General features: G+C 37.5%; 1 protein-coding gene across 1 annotated transcript in view; it reads right to left on the bottom strand.

Moving 5' to 3' along the window:
* The window catches only part of LOC309507059 (uncharacterized protein), a 275,228-nt gene that overhangs the window by 6,105 nt on the left and 246,231 nt on the right, over nucleotides 1-22,892 (bottom strand). The window contains exons 26-27 of the mRNA XM_082181150.1: nucleotides 21,899-22,069; nucleotides 2,723-2,893 (exon numbers count right to left, since the gene is read on the bottom strand). Coding sequence (XP_082037276.1) covers nucleotides 2,723-2,893; nucleotides 21,899-22,069 — 342 coding nt within the window. The remainder of the gene's footprint in view (nucleotides 1-2,722; nucleotides 2,894-21,898; nucleotides 22,070-22,892) is intronic.

Genomic DNA, 22,892 nt, shown 5'->3' with positions numbered 1-22,892 from the left:
GTTGGCGCTTGCAACGCCAAGGTCATGTGTTCGATTCCCAGGGAAAACAAGAACTGATAAGAATGTAAACATGTACCTTGAAATGCTATGTAAGTTGCTTTGGATAAAAGCGTCTGCCAAATGCATAAATGTAAATGTAATGTAAAATGGTTGCAAGTTCTGTTGTTATCAACGTAGTTCAATGAGTCAGTGTTTCCCGAAACCATCGTTCCAACGAACATTCGCAAACAGCATCGCAAAGTTGTGTGGTTGGAATGACAGCTCTCGACCTGTGGTTAGAAGCAGAGTTTCTAGTTTTCATGTCATGTGGACTCAATAAATCCTTATCTTGAGCCAAAAGCAATCTATTCAGTACAATCTGTATATTTTATTTAGAATTCATACAAATGTCATTTGCATCATTTAGTTGGTTGAGATTTAAAAGCATAATTTTTTTTAAGTGTGCGCATGTGAGTACGTGCTCTAGTAGCCTACGTAAGAACGAGCCTATGATTGAATCTGGAAATAAAGAAAAATAACTGAAAAAAAGAGAAATAATCCTCAGATGCCATGTGAATAATTTAGAGCAAAACATCTAGCATTAATTCGATCTCAAACAGATTAATTAAGTTATTACTAATTATGACTAATTTTTGGATTTATTTGGAGTGGGAGAGAGGAAGAGCCCAGGCTGTAGTGTGTGGTATGTGGCAAAGTTCTTAGCAATGAACGTTTTTATTCACCTGTATGTAAGCAGCACAATACAGTGTTAATGTTCAAACTGTGTATTTACAATGTTTAAAGTGGCTGACATTAAAAAAAATTCTTATTAGGAATAAACCTGCCTTGTTTTTGAGCTGTGCATAGCTGTAGCTGAATAGTTAGGCCAACTATGCTAATGTATTTTAATATTGGTCATTATGGTGGTACTTGGAGAGCCAAATATTTTCTGAGGTTGTATTTGGTGTAAAAAGTTTGAGAATGACTGCTCTATTCACAACATAGGCTAGATTTACTATGTTACTTAGATCTGTACTATGTAATATGTATGGAGTATCAACTAGTGCGTGTGTGTGTGTGTGTGTGTGTGTGTGTGTGTGTGTGTGTGTGTGTGTGTGTGTGTGTGTGTGTGTGTGTGTGTGTGTGTGTGTGTGTGTGTGTGTGTGATTTGATTTGATTTGATTTTACAATTTTACATTTGATTGTGTGTGAAAGTGTGTACTTCAGTGTGACTCAGTCCTGCAGTATCATGTTACTGAGGATCAGCTCATGTTGTAAGGATGGATTTTTACCAAGACTGAATTCAAGAACTCAATACAATAAAACAATAAAAAAAACAATAAAACTCACTAATCTGAAGAAGAGATCTATGGGACAGAGAGCACAACACAACTGCCCCAATCTCATCTCTTCCTCCCATGCTGAGTTCCCGACTCACTATCTTCCTTCCTGCACACTATCTTCTCCCCTACAGGTCTCATTCAGTCATGCAAAACACACAAACCTACTGTCTCCAGCTGTTTTATGAGAGGTCAAAAGAAATACTTCTGGTGCGAATGGTAAAGGAGTTTCATTCCCGCAGCAGCAGAACGGTCAGAAAAAAGAAAACAATGCCTGTTCTTCTGATGTGGGAGATGCCCCAATAAAGATTGTTGATAACCATTTATCTTTATCCCCCAAACTCAGGCGTGACCACTTGGGGCACGAGAAAGGGTCAAACGAAAGCTGAATAAATATTTGGGTGCTAGATGTTTATTGTTCTTTTGTTTCACTTGGGTATTTAAAGGAATATGGCAAACCACTCAAGGAAGCATCTGTAAACAGAACTTCCCACAATGTTGCTGTGTGTCTCTATTGCCAGGTATGCTGACTCTTTTAAACTATTTTTGATATTGCATTTTGAATTATGTTTGTATTTTATGCTGATCAGTTATGTATTGTGTATTCTGTTTAATCCTTTTAATTGATGCTTAACCCTGCCTGGCAAAATAAATGTTACATCTTGATTTATTCTGAAGTATTCTGAAATCATTATTTTAGCAAATTATAAGGAGGCTGATGCTACCGCAAATCTTAGTTAAGGTAGGTCAAACTAAAGGCGCATGTATGAACGGAGCAGTAGGCACGACATCTGAAGACCTTTTGATTTCTGTCTATCACTGATTTAGCAAGTTGTATGGAAATGGCTAAAATAAACTACACTTTTTTGTACGAGTGAGCAGTAGGCAACCGACTTAAGAGGTATTAGCAAATCCTACATCCACTGACTAAAATCAGAATTAGCAAGTTTGTGACCGTGAGAAACACAATCCGGCCGACGTGGTCTCTATGCGGCATTAGGTCCATAATGAATTAATAACTGAAAGTATGGAATGTTAAGAATAATCAAAGATCTAAATTAAATCACAATTCATCTTTTGATCAGCTGTTAAGATTGAAAATCAGTAAAAATTAAAGAGTAAATTTGGAGTCAGATTAAATTATTTATGGAGTCAGAATTAAAATTAGAAATCAACTGTTTAATAAATTAAAGTGATTTTTCCAGAAGCGCCCGAAAAGACATACACGCTGAATTTCCTTCGACCACGACACCGGATACCGTTTTTGGGCCAGTGGGTGGAGTTTACAATGTGTTTAATCATTTACAGCTCAATCAGCTGAACTCACAGCAGCAGAAAGAGGCTGAACACTTCAAATATACTTTACATTGTGATTCATGTGTGAGAGTCAAATATGATCTTACCCCAGTTTCTCCAGTTTACAGTGAGTATTCTGTAGTACAACAGACAGAAGATTCACTGATTTTCCTATTTTATTCCCAGTCAGATCCAGTAATCTCAGGTGTCCAGGGTTTGATCTCAGAGCTGAAGTCAGAGCAGCAAAACCTTCATCTGTGACGCCACAATCCCTCAAACTGTAGAGAACAATGACACACTCTTCACTCTCAGTTCAGATCAGATCAGTTTAGCAGTGAATCCATTAATAGAAAGTTCAAACTTAAAGCACAAATGAATATGTTTTGTGGAAGAAATTTTATATGTTCTATATTTTTGCATTTAATTATATTTATAGAATCTTAGAAATATGATGGTAATTAGATTAATGTATTGTCGATACATACCCTTATGCATGTATGTATGTGTATCTCCTTGTATATGACCTGACAAAAGTTAATGTGTGACTAAGTGTATGACTGAGACAGAGGGTCTCCATTCAAGGGTATAATATGATAGACAAATCTAAACAATGTGTTAGTTATGGCTGAGATGTATCTTAATTTAGCCTCGGGAAAACAACCTTGGGGGTGGAACAACTATAAAGAATGAAGGATGCCCCCACTCGTTGTCACACTCTGCAGGCACGTTGTATGACTGTATGACTGCTGACCTTTCCTTGCAAGGGAATAAATAATTGTTAAAGACAATTGATACCTGTTTGTCTCTTATTCAGTATTAGAAAATTGTTTGCCACCACAATTTGGCATAGTTGGCAGGATTCCTTGGATGTGTCTCTTGGACCCGAGAGCGGACGGTGTTTGGCCACCTGGACTGAGTAGTTCCAGCCGTACCTCGCAAACTTGAGAGAGAGGGGCCGACCACAAGGGCCCAAGAGAGACACCACTGGAATCATCAAAAGAACTGAAGTGGCATAAGCTGAGACTGGTAGAGACAAAGTCTAAATTGTTATTGATACATGTTTGAGAGGGATTGACTCATGATGGTCAAGGAAACACTGTGGTGGACTAGAACAGATTACTAGTCCAGACTAGTTAGTTAATCCACGGGAGTGTATTAGGGGAAACCCAGAGGGTCTGTTAGATCAAATTTGTGAGCAAGTTGTGAGTGCTCACCTTTTTCAATTGAGGTGAAAATTGATCTCTCTAGAGACGTCTAGAGTTATATATGGCCGCCAACTGAAAATCCACAGAAAAGAGTGACCATCATGGGGAAATCTCAGGGTAAAATGCTAAAAAAGATCAATATGATGAACCGGTGTTTTTTCTGATGTCTGTTGAATGAGATGTGTATGTGGATTAGAGTTCTCAACGGGCCTGAAAATTACAACCCGACCCGACCCGGCCCGTGGCTTTTAATGCCCGGACCCGATGTAACCCGACACTAGTGTTGCTTTCGTCAACGAAAATTATGACGAAATATTGTCGTCAACGAACCGTTATCACCTGACGAAAACGAGACGAGACGAGACGTAAATGCTGGTCATGTGACGATGACTAAAATACATGTATAATGCAATATCGTTGACGAATAAAAACGAGACTAAATGTGGTTTACAAAATAAAAACTATGCTAAAATGTCTCTTCATTTTCGTTGACCAAAACGAGACGAGACGAAATGTTATAACGTCACGACGAATGAGAGAGTTAATTGTGCGTGAACCCAATAGCTTTGTCGGCTTTAAATTCTGGTTTGAGATCTGGTCACCCGATTATCAGCGAATTTAACAATATTACTCCATTATTCTATTAAAATGTCTCATTGATATATTTGACACATTCATAATCATTACTTTTGCCGGTTCTTTGTGACAGCTGTAGGCTATGTTATTGGCAGCGTCATCCTCCGGTTACATGAACGCGTCACCGCATCAGCACCAGAACATGGAGATTTTATTTTAGAGAATAATCGCACAACCTATTCGATATTCTATAATTAAAAAAACTAATCGAATATCCAAAATTCGTGACTCATCCCTGCATGGAATCTCTTGTTTCTTTTCCCAAATCTTCACTCACGTCTCACCCATTTTCTAAAGGGATTATAAACGTTTCTTCATTGGTTCGCTTTTAATTAGGCCTATTATATTCGTATTCTTTACTGTGGTAAAGTAGAAAAACACTGTAGGACAGATAGCCTATACATTTGTACTTGCATGTCAAATTCTTTTTAACAGTTTGTGCTTGTTATTAGACATGGTAAGGCGCGTCAAGTTTAGTTGTAAAACGCGTTTCACACGCGCGGGTGATTTTTAGTTTCACTTTCTCTGGCAGCGCAATCTCAAACATAGCCTAAATATTTCGCCCTTGTGGAGGATAAAATTCGCTCTTCAGACCATTTACATCAAGTAGAAAACACGAAGATATCATAAAGAGATCGATGGTCTCTCTCCTGCTCGTGTCCCACATCCCTCTCAAAGCGCAGAGTGGTAGGCTATATCACGCGTCTTTGTGTGGAAATATAAAACGAGTTATTTTTTTTATTTTTTTTTTAAATAACCCCCCAACCACCGCCGGTAGTTGGTCCATTACCGCGGTGGTAAAAAAAAACTGCCACCGTCACAGCCCTAAATATACTAAATATAATAAGATAACCTTGCTTGAAATTCTATATTGACTGGGTTAAATAGAATTGCATTACTAAAAAGAGACTAAAATACAATTTTAATTGACTAAAACTAGACTAAAATGTCATCAGTTTTCGTCGACTAAAACTAGACTAAAATGTCATCAGTTTTCGTTGACTAAAACTAGACTAAAATGTCATCAGTTTTCGTCGACTAAAACTTGACTAGACTAAAAAGAGTATGAACGTGACTAAAACTAATAAAAACTAAAACGACAGCTTGACACAAAGACTAGACTAAAACTAAAATGAAAACAGGCCGCCAAAAACAACACTACCCGACACATCAACATGAATTATCTCCCCGAACCCGGCCTGCGGCCCGACGCCGCGTCAGATTTTTTTTTCTCATACACGTATTATCATGACCAGCAGACGGGAATTCAAATCAACCTTTAATGTTCACGCCTTTTAACAATAAAAACAACTGAAACAATAAACTTTAAATATATAAATAGGCTGTAGTAGCGACGATGAATTCACCTGCGGAAAGTTTACTTTTCACCAACTCCATCTTCTTCTCCAGGCTAAAGGCGTGCACGCAGCGGCGTCAGGTCTGCCCCCGCCCCTCTCCATGTTGCACGTTGCACCATGCGTTGCACGCAGCAGCCAACTTTCTTTACGGTGAACAGCAGCGATGATTAATAAATGTTTGGTTTTTTTCAATGAGCGGAAAAGAATTAAGCCCGAGGTCCGACCCGACCCGAGTCATTTGCTTATATTTTCGACCCGAACCCGGCCCGAACCCGCGGGTCCCGTCGGGTTTGTCGGGCCGACCCGACCCGTTGAGAACTCTAATGTGGATTGTAAGCAAACAGTCATGTACTGGTTAGAGGCAGAGCGCAAAGATAAAAGTAAAACTGCCAGGAGAAATAACGTTTTTACTTTTTCATCCAGTAAATGGATGCATGACATTAGATATCTAGAGAACTTAAATTTATATGATAAGGATTGAAGGAGCAAGCAACAATAAAGGTGTGTGTGCGACTTGGGGATTTAGATATGAGTAATATAATATTTTGGTTTCTGTAAAACAGTAGAGATAAGTGGGACTGAAGTGGGACTATTTAGCCCGGCTTCAGGATGTTAATATGTACTTGTTTTGTAATCAGTGTTGTTGATGATAATACCAAATTAGTCAGATGTAAAGACAGCTATGTCCAAAGATTCTGAAATCAATAATGTACATTGTGGGATATTTTGTTGATATTAAGTCATTGAAGGGGAAAAAAATATTGTCTGTTTTATAAAGGAAATTATGGATCGGGGATAATATCCCTGGACAAGTGTGACTAAAGTTAAACAGAAACTTTGTGAAAACCGCTTAGAATATTTTGAGCATTTCCTTGCAGCTTATGAAAATGAATGTGCTGCCAGTGATAATGATGAAGATTATGATTCGGCTATTGTGATTGAATACGCCACTGGTGGACTGTCAAAAGAAAACAGAGAAATGCTCAGTGGCTCTGTTTACATTCCTGATTGGGACACACTCGTTCAAAGGGGGTGCAGTAAGTTGGAGCCATTTGCAAGCTCATAATGATCAAACTAGTCCTCAGATGCCATGTCCGTAATTTATGACAAAACATCTAGCATTAATTCAATCTCAAACAGATTCATTAAGTTATTACTAATTATGACTCAAATTTGGATTTATTTGGAGTGTGAGAGAGGAAGAGCCCAGGCCGCAGTGTGTGGTATGTGGCAAAGTTCTTAGCAATGAATGCATGACACCAATTTAGGTACAGTACATTTTAATTTAATCATTATTTAAGTTTTTATTTACCTGTATGTAAGCATCACAATGCAGTGTTAACTGATCAAAGTAGATCAGTGTTTAATATTATGATAATAACGTTTTTGTCTGAGAAAGAATAAGAGGAAAGAAGGAAATATCTATAAAAAATATTTTTTTTATAAGTGAATGGATAAATACAGGATGATGTAAAATGACAGACGATGAATCCAACAATTGTGAGTTGGAAAAATTTATAAAAATTATGTTTATTTGAAAACGCATGTAAGAAATCATTGCCATTCAGAGGGCAATTTGTATTTAAATGTTTTAAAAAGAAAAAATCAATTAGGTCCCATGACATGGATTATTTTATTGTTTTATAATGTTTCCTGGGGTGCCCTTATAATGTTAGTATGTTTTTAAGATAAAAAAATGTAATAATTTAGAAATAAAAGGCATTTTTCCTAGCCTGATTTTAGCCTCTGATTTGAACACTCTGTTTGAAGGGGCGAGTCTGCTGTGAGACTTCAGTGTAAACGCCCACTGCTGTGATTGGCTGAATTGCTTGAATATGGAATATCTAGCATTACATGTGGAACTCTCTCTCTTTTACTATTACAGCTATTATACGTTTTTACTATTACAGCTATCGAGATTAACGAATCGTGAGAAGTTTTTTAGCCTAAGTATTTAGATCTATTCCCATCACATAAAAGGTTGCAGTGATGAGCATTGAGCAGATGACAGCCTGTTGATCGCGTGAATGAAGATCTTATCATTGCAACGCAGTTTCTGCACTCTCACTAATGATTTCACCAATGCAAACATGAGGTAAGTACAGTAAGTGCTTCGTTGTGCAGCGTAACAGCGTCATTGATTTCATAACGAGTTTTGGCAAGTGTCCAGATAAACTCGCACTGTGTGATTGACAGCTTGGGCGATTGGAAAGGGATTGTTCTTTGATCGATTTCTGTATATATTTTAATCACAGTTTAAATAAGATTATTTTCGTCCTACTAAGAGAAACAATGTGAAGTTGATATTTTAGTCGCTGGCTTGATTTACTGATGCATAAACAGTATTGAATGATTTTGAGAGAAAGACTATCTGTCTGAACTTGAACAATTACACATCAGAAATTCACATAACCCACTGGTTCTTCAGAGGCTCGGATGAAGGAACTAAAACATACTTCTGTTCATTTGTACATCCAAACACTGAGAAACTGCCATGCTTTGCTCGTTTGCAAGCCATGATGTCTCTCGAGGAAAAAACAATATCACGCTCGCGCAGCTAATTTTCTCATGGGCGGGCCAAATTCTCTTTGCGGGCAAAGAAGAGAAAGGGGAGGTGACCTTTCCCCTTATGACGACATAAAGGGAAGATTCTAGATTCGCCCGTCTGAGCTTTCATTTTCTCAAAAATACCCAGGGCTTGGTTTATACCTATCAAAATGTCTAGCCACTGGGGGACCATAGGCAGGCTAGGGGAACTCATATTAACGTTAAAAAAAAAACTCTAATGAAATTTTCATGTCATGGGACCTTTAACCTCCTGAGGTCGGCTATCGCGCCGGCGCGATAGGCTCGTTTTTTTCCTTATCAGTGCAAAAAAACAAAAACAAACTAATATTATTTTTATCTTATATGCTTGTGTTATACATCAATCGATCCTGTTAAGTGTGTATTTTTTTTGTGTATACTCATAATAAAAACAAAGTGTTGTGCTTTTCGCCAAATAAAGAAAAATAAACATGATGCGAGTTCTGCCTCCTCTCTGTCAGTGAAGTCCATTCTGAAACGCGTCCGAAAATGAACTGTAACTCAGCGAATACTCAGTCAAACAGGCATACAGACACACAGGCATGAAGCTTGAATTCTCTTCTTTTAAATGAAGTAATTTTTATAAAAAATAAATATTCTCAGTTTATGTAATCTGTATGAAAAGAGAGAGATGTCAGTCGTTCTCTTCTCAGCTAATTATTTTTAATGTGACTCTGCTCACGGAGAGCGCGCGCAATTCAAACGCAAATGACTGAGGCGATCCCATACAAACTGTGAACGCCCCCATATCAGCTCGAGAAAACACATCAAGTTTATTCAGATCATTGTACTTGTTTACACTGTCTCGCGGCGCTGTGAGGAATAATGGAAAATGTACCTCAGAAGTGCTGGTATTTTGAGGAGCAACGGATCCTGAGAATACTGTAGTAAGTTTTTTTCATTCTCAAGTGAATCGCGTTTCTGTGTGTGAATGAATGAATGGCAGAGATGCGCGCTCGCAAAAAGACTGTTTAAATTTGAATCGCGTTTCTGTGTGTGAATGAATGATCCGCTTTTAGCAAACTATACTGAGATGAGTAAAAATCGACTGAAATACGTTGAAATAAAATGTATTAGTATAAGCAACGTATTAAACTGCAAATTAACATTTATATGTCTTATATAAACGAAAGACCTATGTTACAGACATATGAAAGACAACATTTCGTTGGCTAGTTTTGGATAGATTATACATTTTTACTGTAAAATATTTGCCACCTCAAATAAGCTTTTGTTTGCCAATTTTTGCTCATATGTTAAATATAGTATGTTTTGTCAAAAATAAAGTAATCAAATAATATGTTATTATGTGTTTGTTCCAATGTAGCCTAGGCTATACTCAAAGTAATGAATCCTTAACTTTGAAATAAGTATGATAAAATGTATACTTTAGTTTTTACAAAGAAAGATTGCACTTGAATTGTTGTTGTAATTGTAACCTTTTTAATAATAAAAAAATATTTACAAGGTAGATGTAAACTTTTCTTTAAATAATTTTTATTGTGTTTTATTAGTGACAAATTTGGGGAGAGGATACATATTCCAAAACTGAAAATACAGTATGAGAATAAACTGCACAATTACTAGACATGGAAAAATAAAATTAGATGCTTCCAACTGTGAACCAATTTGGTAGAATATATACTGTATATATATATATATATATATATATATATATATATATATATATATATATATATATATATATATATATATATATTGCTCTTGCATTCTTTCTTGTGGCTCAGTGACACACCTGAATGAATGGCTCATTAAGTATGCGGGCCCCATTGTCTCCTCAGGTGTGAACCACTAAATATGCATGATCGTTGACGCCCACTCGCATATGGCCTTTCCAAACAGAAAGTTTTTGCAAAGTCTTGCAAAATTTAAATCAATGTATTGTTTTATGTGAATGATAAGGCAGGATGATTTTCAGATCATTTTGAAGAAAAAACTCTAGGCGACAAAATGCATTATTCAGAAGTCTTATTGACACATATTTGGTATGTGTTTTGTGCCCTTATTTCAGAAACTTTAGTTTTTTGTTTTTTCAATAACCATGCATAAACATTATTCTCTCAAAAATACAAACATGTACATACATGTTGCTCACATATTATGATAGCCCTGTTTGTGCTAAATAGAGTGTAATTACACCTTTGCCATTAATATGTTTATAAGCAACTGAAAAAAGCACAAATGTCAGGGCATGTCAGAACATCTCAAGGACCCCAAAAACACCTTAGACCCCAGAGGGTTAAATGATAGAAGTGACATTTATGACTAGTTTATTATAGGACCAGTAAGTTTTTTTTGTCTGATCTTAAGTCTCCACCATAAGACAGTGATACATGATATATGATGAAGATGAAGGTGACTCTTGAATGTGCCTTTCCTAAGCTCCAGAAAACTGATGCTGTTGAAGAAAACGGTCAAAGATTCTGTTATGGGGAAGAGCAGTTATCAGTGTGCACGAAGTGATTACTCAACGACGGGTAAGACGGGTAAGATCCATCTTTTAAAGATAACATTAGAAATGCTCATAGCATAATGTATTTTAGATTGTTGTAATGTTCTAATTTGAGTTAAACATTTGTATTTTAACATTTGTGAACTATAAAGGTTTCTAGAATATGATGAACTAAAGTATAGTCTTAGGAGGCTGTTGAAAAGAGTATTTGTTTATAGAGTGAGAGACTGCTTGAGTTGGTACTCTTGGGATGGTACTCTGTCTGTCTTTCTCTTATCAGCAAGCTTAAACAAAATAATGATAATGGGGACTTTTCTAAAAATCCAATAAATAATGAACAGACATGCTTCAAAACTGGTTTAGAGAACACTGAAAATGGACAGTTAACATAAGTGTGTCTAGTATGAGTGCGTGTGATGTGACTGCACCTTATGTCTTGTATGTGTTAGTTTGGGGTTCTATTGTGTGTATATTGTGTCATTAACCTCTAGAATTAGTGTTTTATTATAACAGATGGGTTAAGGAAACGACAAAACTTTAAAGAAGCTGATAATTCTGAGTCAATCTGATGAAAAGATCATGCAGAACATGGGACAAGCTTTAAAGGGATTAGTTATCCAGCTCTGTCTGCTACTGGTAATTATGACTACTTTTGTCATTTATGATGTTGATTTGAATTACTCTCTGGATTTAGTACGTTTAAGAGTATTTATGTAAATTGGAATTGTGAAGTTGAAGATTAAGTCCATTATGGGTTTAAAGGTGAACTAAGTAACTTTTTTTACCTTAACTGAACAGCTTCGGAGTCATTGGAATGGTTATATTACTTATTTCGGGTTGAATGGTGGTCGTTTCGCACCCCCCTGGTGCCCGTGAGCGGAAAATACGCACTTGCAACTTTGAGCCGGCGGGCCGCCGGCCGCTGCGTCAGGAAGTCTCGCGTGATATCAGGTCTCGCGATGTAAACAATTGCTTTACGGCCAAAAGAAATCTGCTAAAATGCTGTCATTATTGCGCTCCCTCACGCTGTCCGAACCCGAATGAAGAAGACGTTTTAAAGAACGTCCCATCTGCTTTGATGTCGTTGATCTACTAGCCTCTGGTGTCTGAGAATCACCAACGAGTTTTTACAACAGTGTTGTCAAATATCTATTCCGAAGCTGTGGGGGGAGCTCTAGAGAGAAACATGCGAGCAAAAAGCGAGAATGCAGCGAAGAAGTCCCGAAGCTACTGAGTGCTGCTTTAAAAACAGTTGTCTAAATTCAACTGAGGGTCTAAATGTAAAGAGTGAACTATTCGTGATCAGAATGATAAATGTAAAATAATAGACTTGACTGCATAGAAAAAGTGACAAATTGGCTAAGTCACCATAAAATTATCCAGAGAGCAACATCACTGTTGTTTGACTATCCTTGACTATGTCTGTACACCATGACCAGACTGGATGGACACAAGACTCGAAAACTGTGAGAATGTGTTGGTTGTAGTTGGTTGTGCCTTCAGAGAAAACAAAAAACAAAACAGAAGGCCTGAATTGGGCAAGATAGTAGGGGTGTAACAATACATCGATCAAACGTCTAACGATACGATGCATCGATACCACACATAAAATATCGATATACGGTACCTTTATTTTGACACACTCCACATCCTCACATAACTTTTCTCTGCTGAAATAGACGCCTGACAAGATTGACTGAACCCTTTGTCACAAAAGCTGGTATTTTCCACTGTCATCGCAAGTTCATGTTTTACAGCAGAAACGACAAGCCCCGAAAAGTCTGTTTTAGCGAATCAGTGCGCAGTATTCAGGTTAGGTGACAAGACTGCTTGCTTGTCACTTTGAAAAGACGCGCTAGCTGAGAGGAGTTTCGTCAAAGTTTACTAAAAGTGATCGAGGATGGCTTTCAGCGAACTTGATGAACCCGTGATATCTTCTTCGGGGCGTAAAAGGAAAATAAAAGCTGAAGCTTTTTCACAGCACGTTAGTGGTGAGGGAAAAGCTCTCTGTATTGCGTGTACGTTAATCACAACAACAAAGTTTGACAGGCGTCTATGTCAGCTGAGAAGATTAACGTTACAAAGATTAACCAAGTGTTTTATTATGTATCATAGCAATTACTTGGCTTTGTTTAACTCTGAAACATGAAATGTGGAGCTATCTGCTTTTGCCACACAAAACAAAAAAAAAACAAAAAAATATTATATATATATATGTATAAATATATATATAATGTATATATTATATTTATATAAAACTTTAATTTTATAAGTTACCTGTATTTTTATTATTATTATTATTATTATTACTTAATCAAAACAACCCAGCTGCAGTTTGATTGATATTCAAATGCACAATATTTTTAAAAAAATGAACAAGAACGGAGTTATCTGTTTTTGCAAATGAACTCTTCTGTTATAGAGTTCATTTGCAAAAACAGATAACTCCATTCTTGTTCATTTTCATATATCATGTTTTTTTAAATTTTTTTTTTACTTGTAACAAACAACTTGTAAATGTCCCAATTGGGAGAGGGTGTGCAATTTTCAAAGAGTTTAATTCAACTTTCATGTTATATATTTTTGCATGTATTAGTGTGAGTTAATAAAGGTAACTGGTTGTGTACACGTGGCACATAATATCTAAATATCGATTAATCGATCGATATAGCCCTGAATCGAATCGAATCGTATTTTTTTGAGGTATCGGCAAATATCGTATTGCTGGCTGAGAGAATCGATATCATATCGTATCGTGATTAACTGTCCGATTTACACCCCTACAAGATAGGCAGTAGGGGTGTGCATTGGCACTGCCCTCACAATTCGATTCGATTGCGATTCACCAGGTAACGATTTGATTCAATTCGATTCTACGATGCATTGCGATGCATCAAAATTCTACTGCACACAACAAGGCAAATTTTTCATCAGTCATGAGGCAATACAAGCAGTCAGATATTGAACAACAGATTTTATTGGCTGCTATGTGTGTATTATCACTCTCCTGTATCTTTGATATAAATGTCATTAAATAAAATAAAATTGAATGGTACAGGGTATTGGATATGGCATTTTCAAACCTGAAAAAGAAAACATAAATCACTGCTGTCAGTGCTTTGAATGAGAAATGTTTCTCTTCTCTCTGCTTGACAACCATTTGAAATTAAATTTGAACTTTATTGTCCAACTCGAGGCCAGAAAATAAACAGTGTAGGGGTGTAACGGCTCACAAAATTCACGATTCGGTTCAATACGATACACTTGTGTCACGGTTCGGTACGTTTTCGATACAGCAAAAAGAAAGAAATGCCAGAGAAATTTCCATGATTTTTTTTTTATTCTTTTTTTAATTTAAAACTAACATCATAAAGTATGATTTTTTTTTTTCTTTGAGCAATGACGGAGCTATAATTGACTCGTCTTAGGAGCATCCGAGCATATAAAACAAAACAGCTCCTTGGAAAAAATTTAATTTAATATTTTGTGCTTATAAACAAATGTTTATTTTAGTTCAGATTAACATTTGAGGGCAGCAATGTTATTCATAATGTCGAAATAAATCCGACATAATGTTACTTGAAAGCATTATAGCCTACTATTCCTGCCAAACTTCCAAAGTTGCAGTTAGTGTTCCTACAGTAAATCCATGGTGAATGTTGCTGATCTGTGGACACTGTATAGTTCATTCATCATGTCACAATGTTTCTTCCTGGTTTCCACGTCAGCGCTGTTTGATCTGTTAATAACGGAGAAATGTGAATGTTTCTCATTAGATCTCGCAGCGATGTTATTACTTTAGTGGCGAATTCAAATGCTTTCCTCACTGGATCTCTTAGCGCTGTGTAGTATAAGATCGGCTCGCGCTGCTTTGGTACAAACTGATAAACAGTCCGTCACGAGTAGCTCAGTTTCGTTCCGCTTACATTGCGTTTGCCATTTGATGTTGTGGTCGCGCCAGCATCTACATTATGAGCGCGCTCGCGACGCGCTTACATTTGAAATAACCGTTCGGTTTGAAAATGCGTGCCTTGTACCGACCGGTTTAATACACCCCTAAAAGTGACATAATCGATTATGGCACTTTGCCGCATCGATGCTGAATCGTGCATGCACCGCATTGCGATGCATCGCCGAATCGATTATCGTTGACACCACTAATAGGCAGTGACCACTGAATTTGAAGTGTTAGTCTTAGGGCCGTTGGCATTAATTATTCTGTTTAAGGAGCTGAGTTTGTGGCTTTAACTGAAGCCTGGAAATTAATGAAAGGAAAATGTGTGATGATTTAAACAGATTATCGTAATTAGTTTGGAGTTGCTTATGATTTTGGGGCTGTGGTCAGATGGTCAACCTATCTTTCGTGCTGGGTTAATATCAAATTTGTTGGATGCTATTTTTGTTGCCTGATCGAATTTCTATTTGCAAAATGAGCAGCACATACTAACAAAAAAGATTTCATTTCTATAGGAAATGCAGGGCATACGCAGCTGAAAAGCTGATGTAACAGAAACGATGGAGATTGTGTACTATGTTATCTGAAAGTAACCTTGATTTTTCTGACTCATTACAGAGGATTAGTCTTTTGATTAAGACAGAGAAGTCTGTTTGGAGGAAATTTGGCTGCTGTATAAAGAAGCGTTTGGTTTAGTATTGATGGCAAACATTGTTTACCGAAACATTTCTTCAACCACTATGATAAATTGATGCACGGGTTGGACCATGCATCAAAAGGGGGGATGATAACTTTTGTTTGGAAAAAAGAAAAGAAAATGTTTGCTTTGTATATTGTTTGGAAAACCCATCCATGGGAATATAAGGGGTCAAACAACGAGTGTCATCAACCGAGTTGTGTGTGTGAACATGACATGTTGAAAAGAAATGTCTTCTCTCCTATCTAACATTTATGTTTAGGTGAAAGCAGCTCGAAGTATTTTACAAAGTTTAGGTTTATGTTCATTTATGTTTTATTTTATGTTCTATCATTTTATTTTAATGTGGGCTACACTGTGTTAGCAATAGCAAACAGCACTGAGAAAGATTTGACAATGGTTAATGATTAAATGAAAAAATCAGAGATGCTGTTATACAGAATAGATTACTGTTAGACATGTTAACAGCTGAGAAAGGAGGAGTGTGTAAAATGTTGGGATATATCATGTTTTTACATTCCAGACTATAGTGACAACATAACCAATATTATTGAGAACATGATAATGGCTGTAAAAGAAGAAAAGTGACAACTTATTGGTTTGAATGGTTCAGCAACCTCTGGGGAGGGTGGGGCTATTAGTGGAGCGGCTAAGTGATATAATCGTTCAGTTTATGATACAAGCGTGAAAATTGGCATGAGCAGTCTCCATGGGTCACTTGACAAGAAAATTGTCCGAGCCACTTTAAATTTCAAGATGGCGGCCATTTTTCAAGATGGCCGACACCTTAGTGGAGCAGTTAAGTGATATAGTGGTTTATTTGGTGATACAAGCATGAAAATTGGCATGAGCAGTCTCTGATGGTCACTAGACAATAAGCCACCCACAGCTACTTGAAATTTCAAGATGGCGGCCATTTTTCAAGATGGCCACCACCTTAGTGGAGCAATTAGGCTTAAGAAATCATTTAGTTGGTGATACAAGCATGAAAATTGCCATGAGCTGTCTCAAAGGGTCATTTGACAAGAAACCGCCCACAGCAACATAAAATTTCAAGATGGCGGCAATTTTTCAGGATCACTGCCGCCCGCCATGTGGATCTTTAAATGATACATTTTCTCATAGAAATGCATTGGGTTCCTCAAAAGACTCTGTCAAGAGAGGTAGTTTGACTGTGACTGTGACTCCTCACCCATGACCTGTCCAGTTTGGTAAAGCCTGTCAGGAGTTGCCTCCCACCGGCATAGCTCTCAGGGTTCATTGAGGTACACAAGCTCCCTTACCACGACAAGGTAACAGTCACAAGGGAGGTTTTTTTTTTTTTTTTTTTTTTTTTTTTTAAACTAACAGTTATTAAACATGTCAAATTAATACTGAGAGGTGGGGAAACAAAAATAAGATTAATAAATTAGCACAGTTGTGGTGCTGAACGGACAGTGCACCAAACAGAAAATAGAGCAATGACTAATACTGAATGTCAATAAGAACAGATCCAGAGGCAACAGCGACTCTGGCTGACACAGCCATGGAACCATGACAAACAGAAAGTATCTCAAACAATACTAAGGAACTAAACTGAAAATGTCACAGTGATAGTCTGGTGACAAAATAAAACATGATGCGCCGATGTGGCGAGGGGAAGCCGAGCCATAGGCCTACACCGGAAAACATAGAGGACTAACACTGGCAAAAGAAACATGCAAATAGGTTCTAGCAGGGGCAACTACATAGGCATGTGCAACTGAGTCCATATCTGAAGCACTTACACCTTCCAGTACATAACTTGTTGCACCCACATTTGGTCAACTCCCAACAACTCTCTGCAATAGGTGGAAGTTGAGTCCAGAAGACTTTCCACTCTTCGTCCTTTTTAACCCATCCCCAGTCGGATGGGCTCGGCATTTGTGGATGTCCCTTCAATGCCTGTCCCCACACGTATCCAGCCTCATAAGAAGCACGTTTGGCATGCTCTTTGAGTGCTGCTTGAGTTGGTGGGATCAAGTCATATTGTCTTTGCTTTCTGGCAAAGAGATCAAGCCTGGCCTCGTTCACAGTGGTGACATCGCTGGACCTGTCATACATTAGCACAACAAATCTCTCCAAAAGCTTGCAGGTCACTATCCTCCACTGCAGAGGGACATTTGCTGAGTCTTGCAAATGTGTTTGAGACCTCATCACACACGTCTCATGTTTTCCAGGCAGACTTCTTTGATTTGCCATGGAAGGATGACAAAATGTCACAACCACTGAAGGCATGGAAGAAGAGGATACCACGTGTTTTCTCTGGTCCTATGGCTGAAACCACCTCATGTATAGGGATCCATCTTGTCTTCTCTCCTTTGCCAAACGTCACCCACATTTAACTTTACAATTAGCTGACATTGAACCCCACTCTGAGTTTAACAGCAGTGATATATCACCAGTGTGCCCTGGTAGTGCAGATATTCACTCTTGTCTATCTATCTATAATCAACAAATCAACACAACTGTATTTTGATGCGTTAAAAGTTGTTCTTTAGAATAATCTAAAACATTAAAAATAAAATGACACCAAATCGTCCTTAATGAAAAAAAACCCAATACATTTCTATCGGAAAATTTATCTTTTGAGGATCCAGAGGTCGGCCATCTTGAAAATAGAAATTTCAAGTGGCTGAGAGTGTTTTCTTGTCAAGCAACCCTTAGAGACTGCTCATACCAATTTGCATGCTTATGTCACTAACTAAACAATTATATTGCTTAACTGCTCCATTTAGGTGGTGGTAATCTTGAAAAAAATGGCCGCCATCTTGAAATTTCAAGTGGCTGTGGGCGGTTTCTTGTCAAATGACCCTTTGAGACAGCTCATGGACATTTTCATACTTGTATCACCAACTAAATGATTTCTTAAGCCTAATTGTTCCACTAAGGTGGTGGCCATCTTGAAAAATGGCCGCCATCTTGAAATTTCAAGTAGCTGTAGGTGGCTTATTGTCAAGTGACCCACAGAGACTGCTCATGCCAATTTTCATGCTTGTATCACCAAATAAACCACTATATCACTTAACTGCTCCACTAAGGTGTCGGCCATCTTGAAAAATGGCCGCCATCTTGAAATTTCAAGTGGCTCGGACAATTTTCTTGTCAAGTGACCCATGGAGACTGCTCATGCCAATTTTCACGCTTGTATCATAAACTGAACGATTCTGCCAAACATAAGCACTTGGCCGCTCCACTACTATTGGATATGTCACACAATACTGCCAGTGATAATAATGGTATTTCTGGTGTTGATATGCCTACCATGTGTAATGCAATGTATTTCAGCTTTGGTAACGAGACTGGACAAAAACAATCTCATGCCAAATGCTTTATATGTCTAATTATGAGGATCAATTTAATGATTTATGTCTAAAACAAATGAAATTTGATTATGACAACCAGCGGAAGTTACAGTGAAATGTATTAATTGATTTAAGATGTGAAATCAATGAAATTGACTACTATGAAAATCTGTACTATTTATTATTTATTATGAGGTAACTACGGGTCTGATTTTATGTCAGGAGTGCAATAACAGTGTTTATTCATTTAGCCCGGTGTAACAGACTTTGCTTTGATAACTATTCTAATTCGTTTTTGAACACATTTTTTAAAAATATTTCTGTGAGTTTAAATGGGTTTAAGAAATGCATTATCTGTCTTACTAAGGAGGGACTTTTATTTTTGAGGGGTATTGTAGTCTACGGGGAAGGAAAGGGAGAGCACGCAGTTCAAGTTGATCAGAGTTGTTTTGCAGCTAACATTTGCAACTTTGTTAGGCACCCCCCGAAAAGGCATAAGGTCTGTATATATATTTGATAACTGTTTGTTGTAATGACTGTTTTGTGTAATTTGCTGTATGATTATGTTAAAGGAACACTATGTAGCTTTTCAACCTTTATAATATATTTCCAAGACCCTTGTGATGGTACATCGACTTACAATAGGTTGAATGACACGTCTGCCATAGCCTGACGGGGTCTGTATTGCTTTTACTGGCACTATGTAACTTCGGGGTTTGGGTAGTAACCCGGCACAAAAAGAACTACAAAATTCGACTGCTTTACGGCATACGTCCCTTCCCCCACCACTTCCTCAAATTTGGACGTGAGCGTTTATATACTGTCTATGGACGTGAGAGGCCAACCAGCGTTTGTTTTCGGCTTTCGTGCGTATGTTTTTGTCATGGGGGCTGTTTACACATGGCCACTTCATGCGTTTTCTCAGATCGGATAGCTATCTGATCGTGAAAAGACCAGGTGTAAATGTCCTCCGAAACGCATTCAAGACGGATTTGAATCCGATCGCTCAAACCACTTAAGGAGGAGGTCTGAGACGCATTCCAGACGAAACTGGACAAGTGTGCATCTGGTTGTTGAAACCACATATGTAAATTGTACTCCTCCCAAAAATTTAAAAAATATATAAATAAAAAAACGTGTGAGAGCGTGTTATAGTCTATATGTTATTGCCAGATATGACGACGCTACTGGAACACGCATTACCGCAGCTGAGCATCGATTCATCAAGACAACGTGCAAACTATCGCAAATCAAAGTGAAAGTAAGTCGCAGACGCTTATCACACAATCATCATCATTAAAAGTAAAGAAACTAAATTATCTTACCAGGGCTGTTACTGCTCTCTCTTATTGCTGTCTTTGATTTTGAAATTTTAGCTGATGATCAATAAAATGCAGCTCATATCTGTTGCTTTCGGTGACGTGCACTCCATTAAATCTGCATATAGCGTGAGAATTGAAGATATTTACGACAGTGCATACAGTCGGCATCTAGTCATAGTTGGGGACGTGCTTCACTCCAAACTATAAATCCTTTTGTAAAACGGTGATCAGTACTACAAAGTTGCCGAGGGACTGTGCTGACAGTTATCCCTAAAGTCCTCTAGTAACTCACAGACTGCAGCTACTCCATAGGTTCACGGCTCGCGTCATGAGCATTCAGCTGATAACGCTAATGTGAATGAGACATCCCTTATGAAAAACAACTATCTTGTAGTATTTTGGGACAAAATATTATAGTAATCCTATAGGAATACTATAGTATTTTGGGACAAACTATAGAAGTACTATAGAGGTATTACAGAACATCACATAAGTATTATACACTACTATAGAAATCTTATAGGATTACTATAGTTCTTTTCGTAAGGGATGTAGACAAAACTAGCCCACCACTGCCTAATACGAGTTTAACACCCACTACTATATCACACAGGGATCTACTCACACAATAATCTCAAAAAAGAAAGCTCAAAAACCATTTTGTCCTCATTTCCGGTTCTGTGTGTTTATTAGGAAGGATGTAGAACATCAATTCATAATTTGTTTGTTTATTGGCGGTACAGAAAACGACACAGCAACTCTTCGGCATGATTTTCCCGTGTATTTCAATGAGCGCCAAGGCAATGTTTTCCCCCACGGGCTAAATTCACATCACGTGACGGGGCGTTCCCGGGGGCGTTCCCAGACCAACCGTCTGTATCTATTGAGAGCAGCAGAACTAAAGAGAACTGCTGTGGGTGGAGCTTTAAAACGTACGATTTACCATCTGCTCTCTTTCACTGCTCTGTGTGCAGGAAAATAAAGTCGGCTGTCATCCACATTTCGAGTGTGTGCGCTAATGAAGGGTGGGACAAACCGGGTCGAATAAAAAGCAAAGGTCACATGTGCATTTAATTATATTTATAGAATCTTAGAAATATGATGGTAATTAGATTAATGTAGTGTCGATACATACCCTTATGAATGTATGTATGTGTATCCTTGTATATGAAATGACAAAAGTTAATGTGTGACTAAGTGTATGACCGAGACAGAGGGTCCAAAATCTAAAATGTCACAAAACATGATCATATTTACTGCTCAACTGATCATCTAAAGTATCATTCAATCAGGAAAAATAATCTCTTATTTGCTCTATATTAAATGTCTGTCTTGTGCAAAATCTGTTTTAATAAATTACACTATTCACTAGATAGGTTAGTTTTACTAAGTTACTCAGATCTGTGTGGAGTATCAATTTGTGTGTGTGTGTGTGTGTGTGTGTGTTTACACAAACACACGTTTAAAAACATTTTAGAAAGTGTCAATGCAGAAAGATGAACATGATTAACAGTAAGAATGAATCCAGCATGTTCTTCATTTCTCAGTTCTGACTGTGTTGAGCTCGAGTCTGTTTAAAGTCAAGAGACTGAAATGTTACTGAGGATCAGCTCATGTGTTCAATCATTTACAGCTCAATAATCTGAACTCACAGCAGCAGAAAGAGGCTGAACACTTCAAATATACTTTACATTGTGATTCATGTGTGAGAGTCAAATATGATCTTACCTCAGTTTCTCCAGTTTACAGTGAAGATTCTGTAGTACATCAGACAGCAGATTCACTGATTTTCCTATTTTATTCCCAGTCAGATTGAGTTCTCTCAGGTGTTCGGGGTTTGATCTCAGAGCTGAAGTCAGAGCAGCAAAACCTTCATCTGTGACGCCACAATCCCTCAACCTAAGAGAGATTCGTGGTCAAATGTTTTTTATTTACAACATGTTTTTGCAACAGTGAGAAATGTAGCCAATCACAGACATGTTTGCTGATCTCTTGAACGCAATGGCCAATCAGAGGTGTTTCATTTAGTCAGAATCCACTCACTGTTTAAAACGCTGGAGTTTTTGTTCAGTGCTGATTTCTGCATGTTCGCGAATCCTCTCATTAACAAAAAGACATGATGCTAGTAAGATTTTCTTTATGCAGTGTAGACATCTTTATTTTTTATAATGGAACTTCATGAGATTGTGAACTGAGATGAGTGACAGCTTTTAGTTATTGTAAAGTGAGCGCTCTTTCTAGGCTATATATATTCCATTGAATTAAAGTTTTGTTTTTCTGCTGCTGAGAGAACCGATGGCCAATAACACGCTGCAAAATGGGCATGTCAAAATAGATACGCACAACGTAAATGCAGACTAATAGAAAAATATTCATATCAATATATTTTTTATATTCCATTCCAAATATTTGTAAAAGCAATAACTATAAAGAACTTTATAATACAACTATATAATACAACTATAAAGAATGAAGGATGCCCCCACTCGTTGTCACACTCTGCAGGCACTTTGTAATGACTGTATGACTGCTGACCTTTCCTTGCAAGGAAATAAATAATTGTTAAACACAATTGATCCATGTCTCTTATTCAGTATTAGAAAACTGTTTACCACCACAATATTTAATTGTCTGATAGTAAGATTTAAATATGACTCTGCTATGTTGACCATACATCAAATGTTTTTTAAGGAGATTTGAGCTACTTGATAAATGAGCTGTT

The sequence above is a fragment of the Leuciscus leuciscus genome (assembly GCF_965113295.1).
Source record: "Leuciscus leuciscus genome assembly, chromosome: 9".
Lineage (NCBI taxonomy): Eukaryota > Metazoa > Chordata > Actinopteri > Cypriniformes > Leuciscidae > Leuciscus > Leuciscus leuciscus.
The sequence above is the reverse complement of the archived record's forward strand: the minus strand, read 5'-3'. Positions and strand labels throughout refer to the sequence as shown.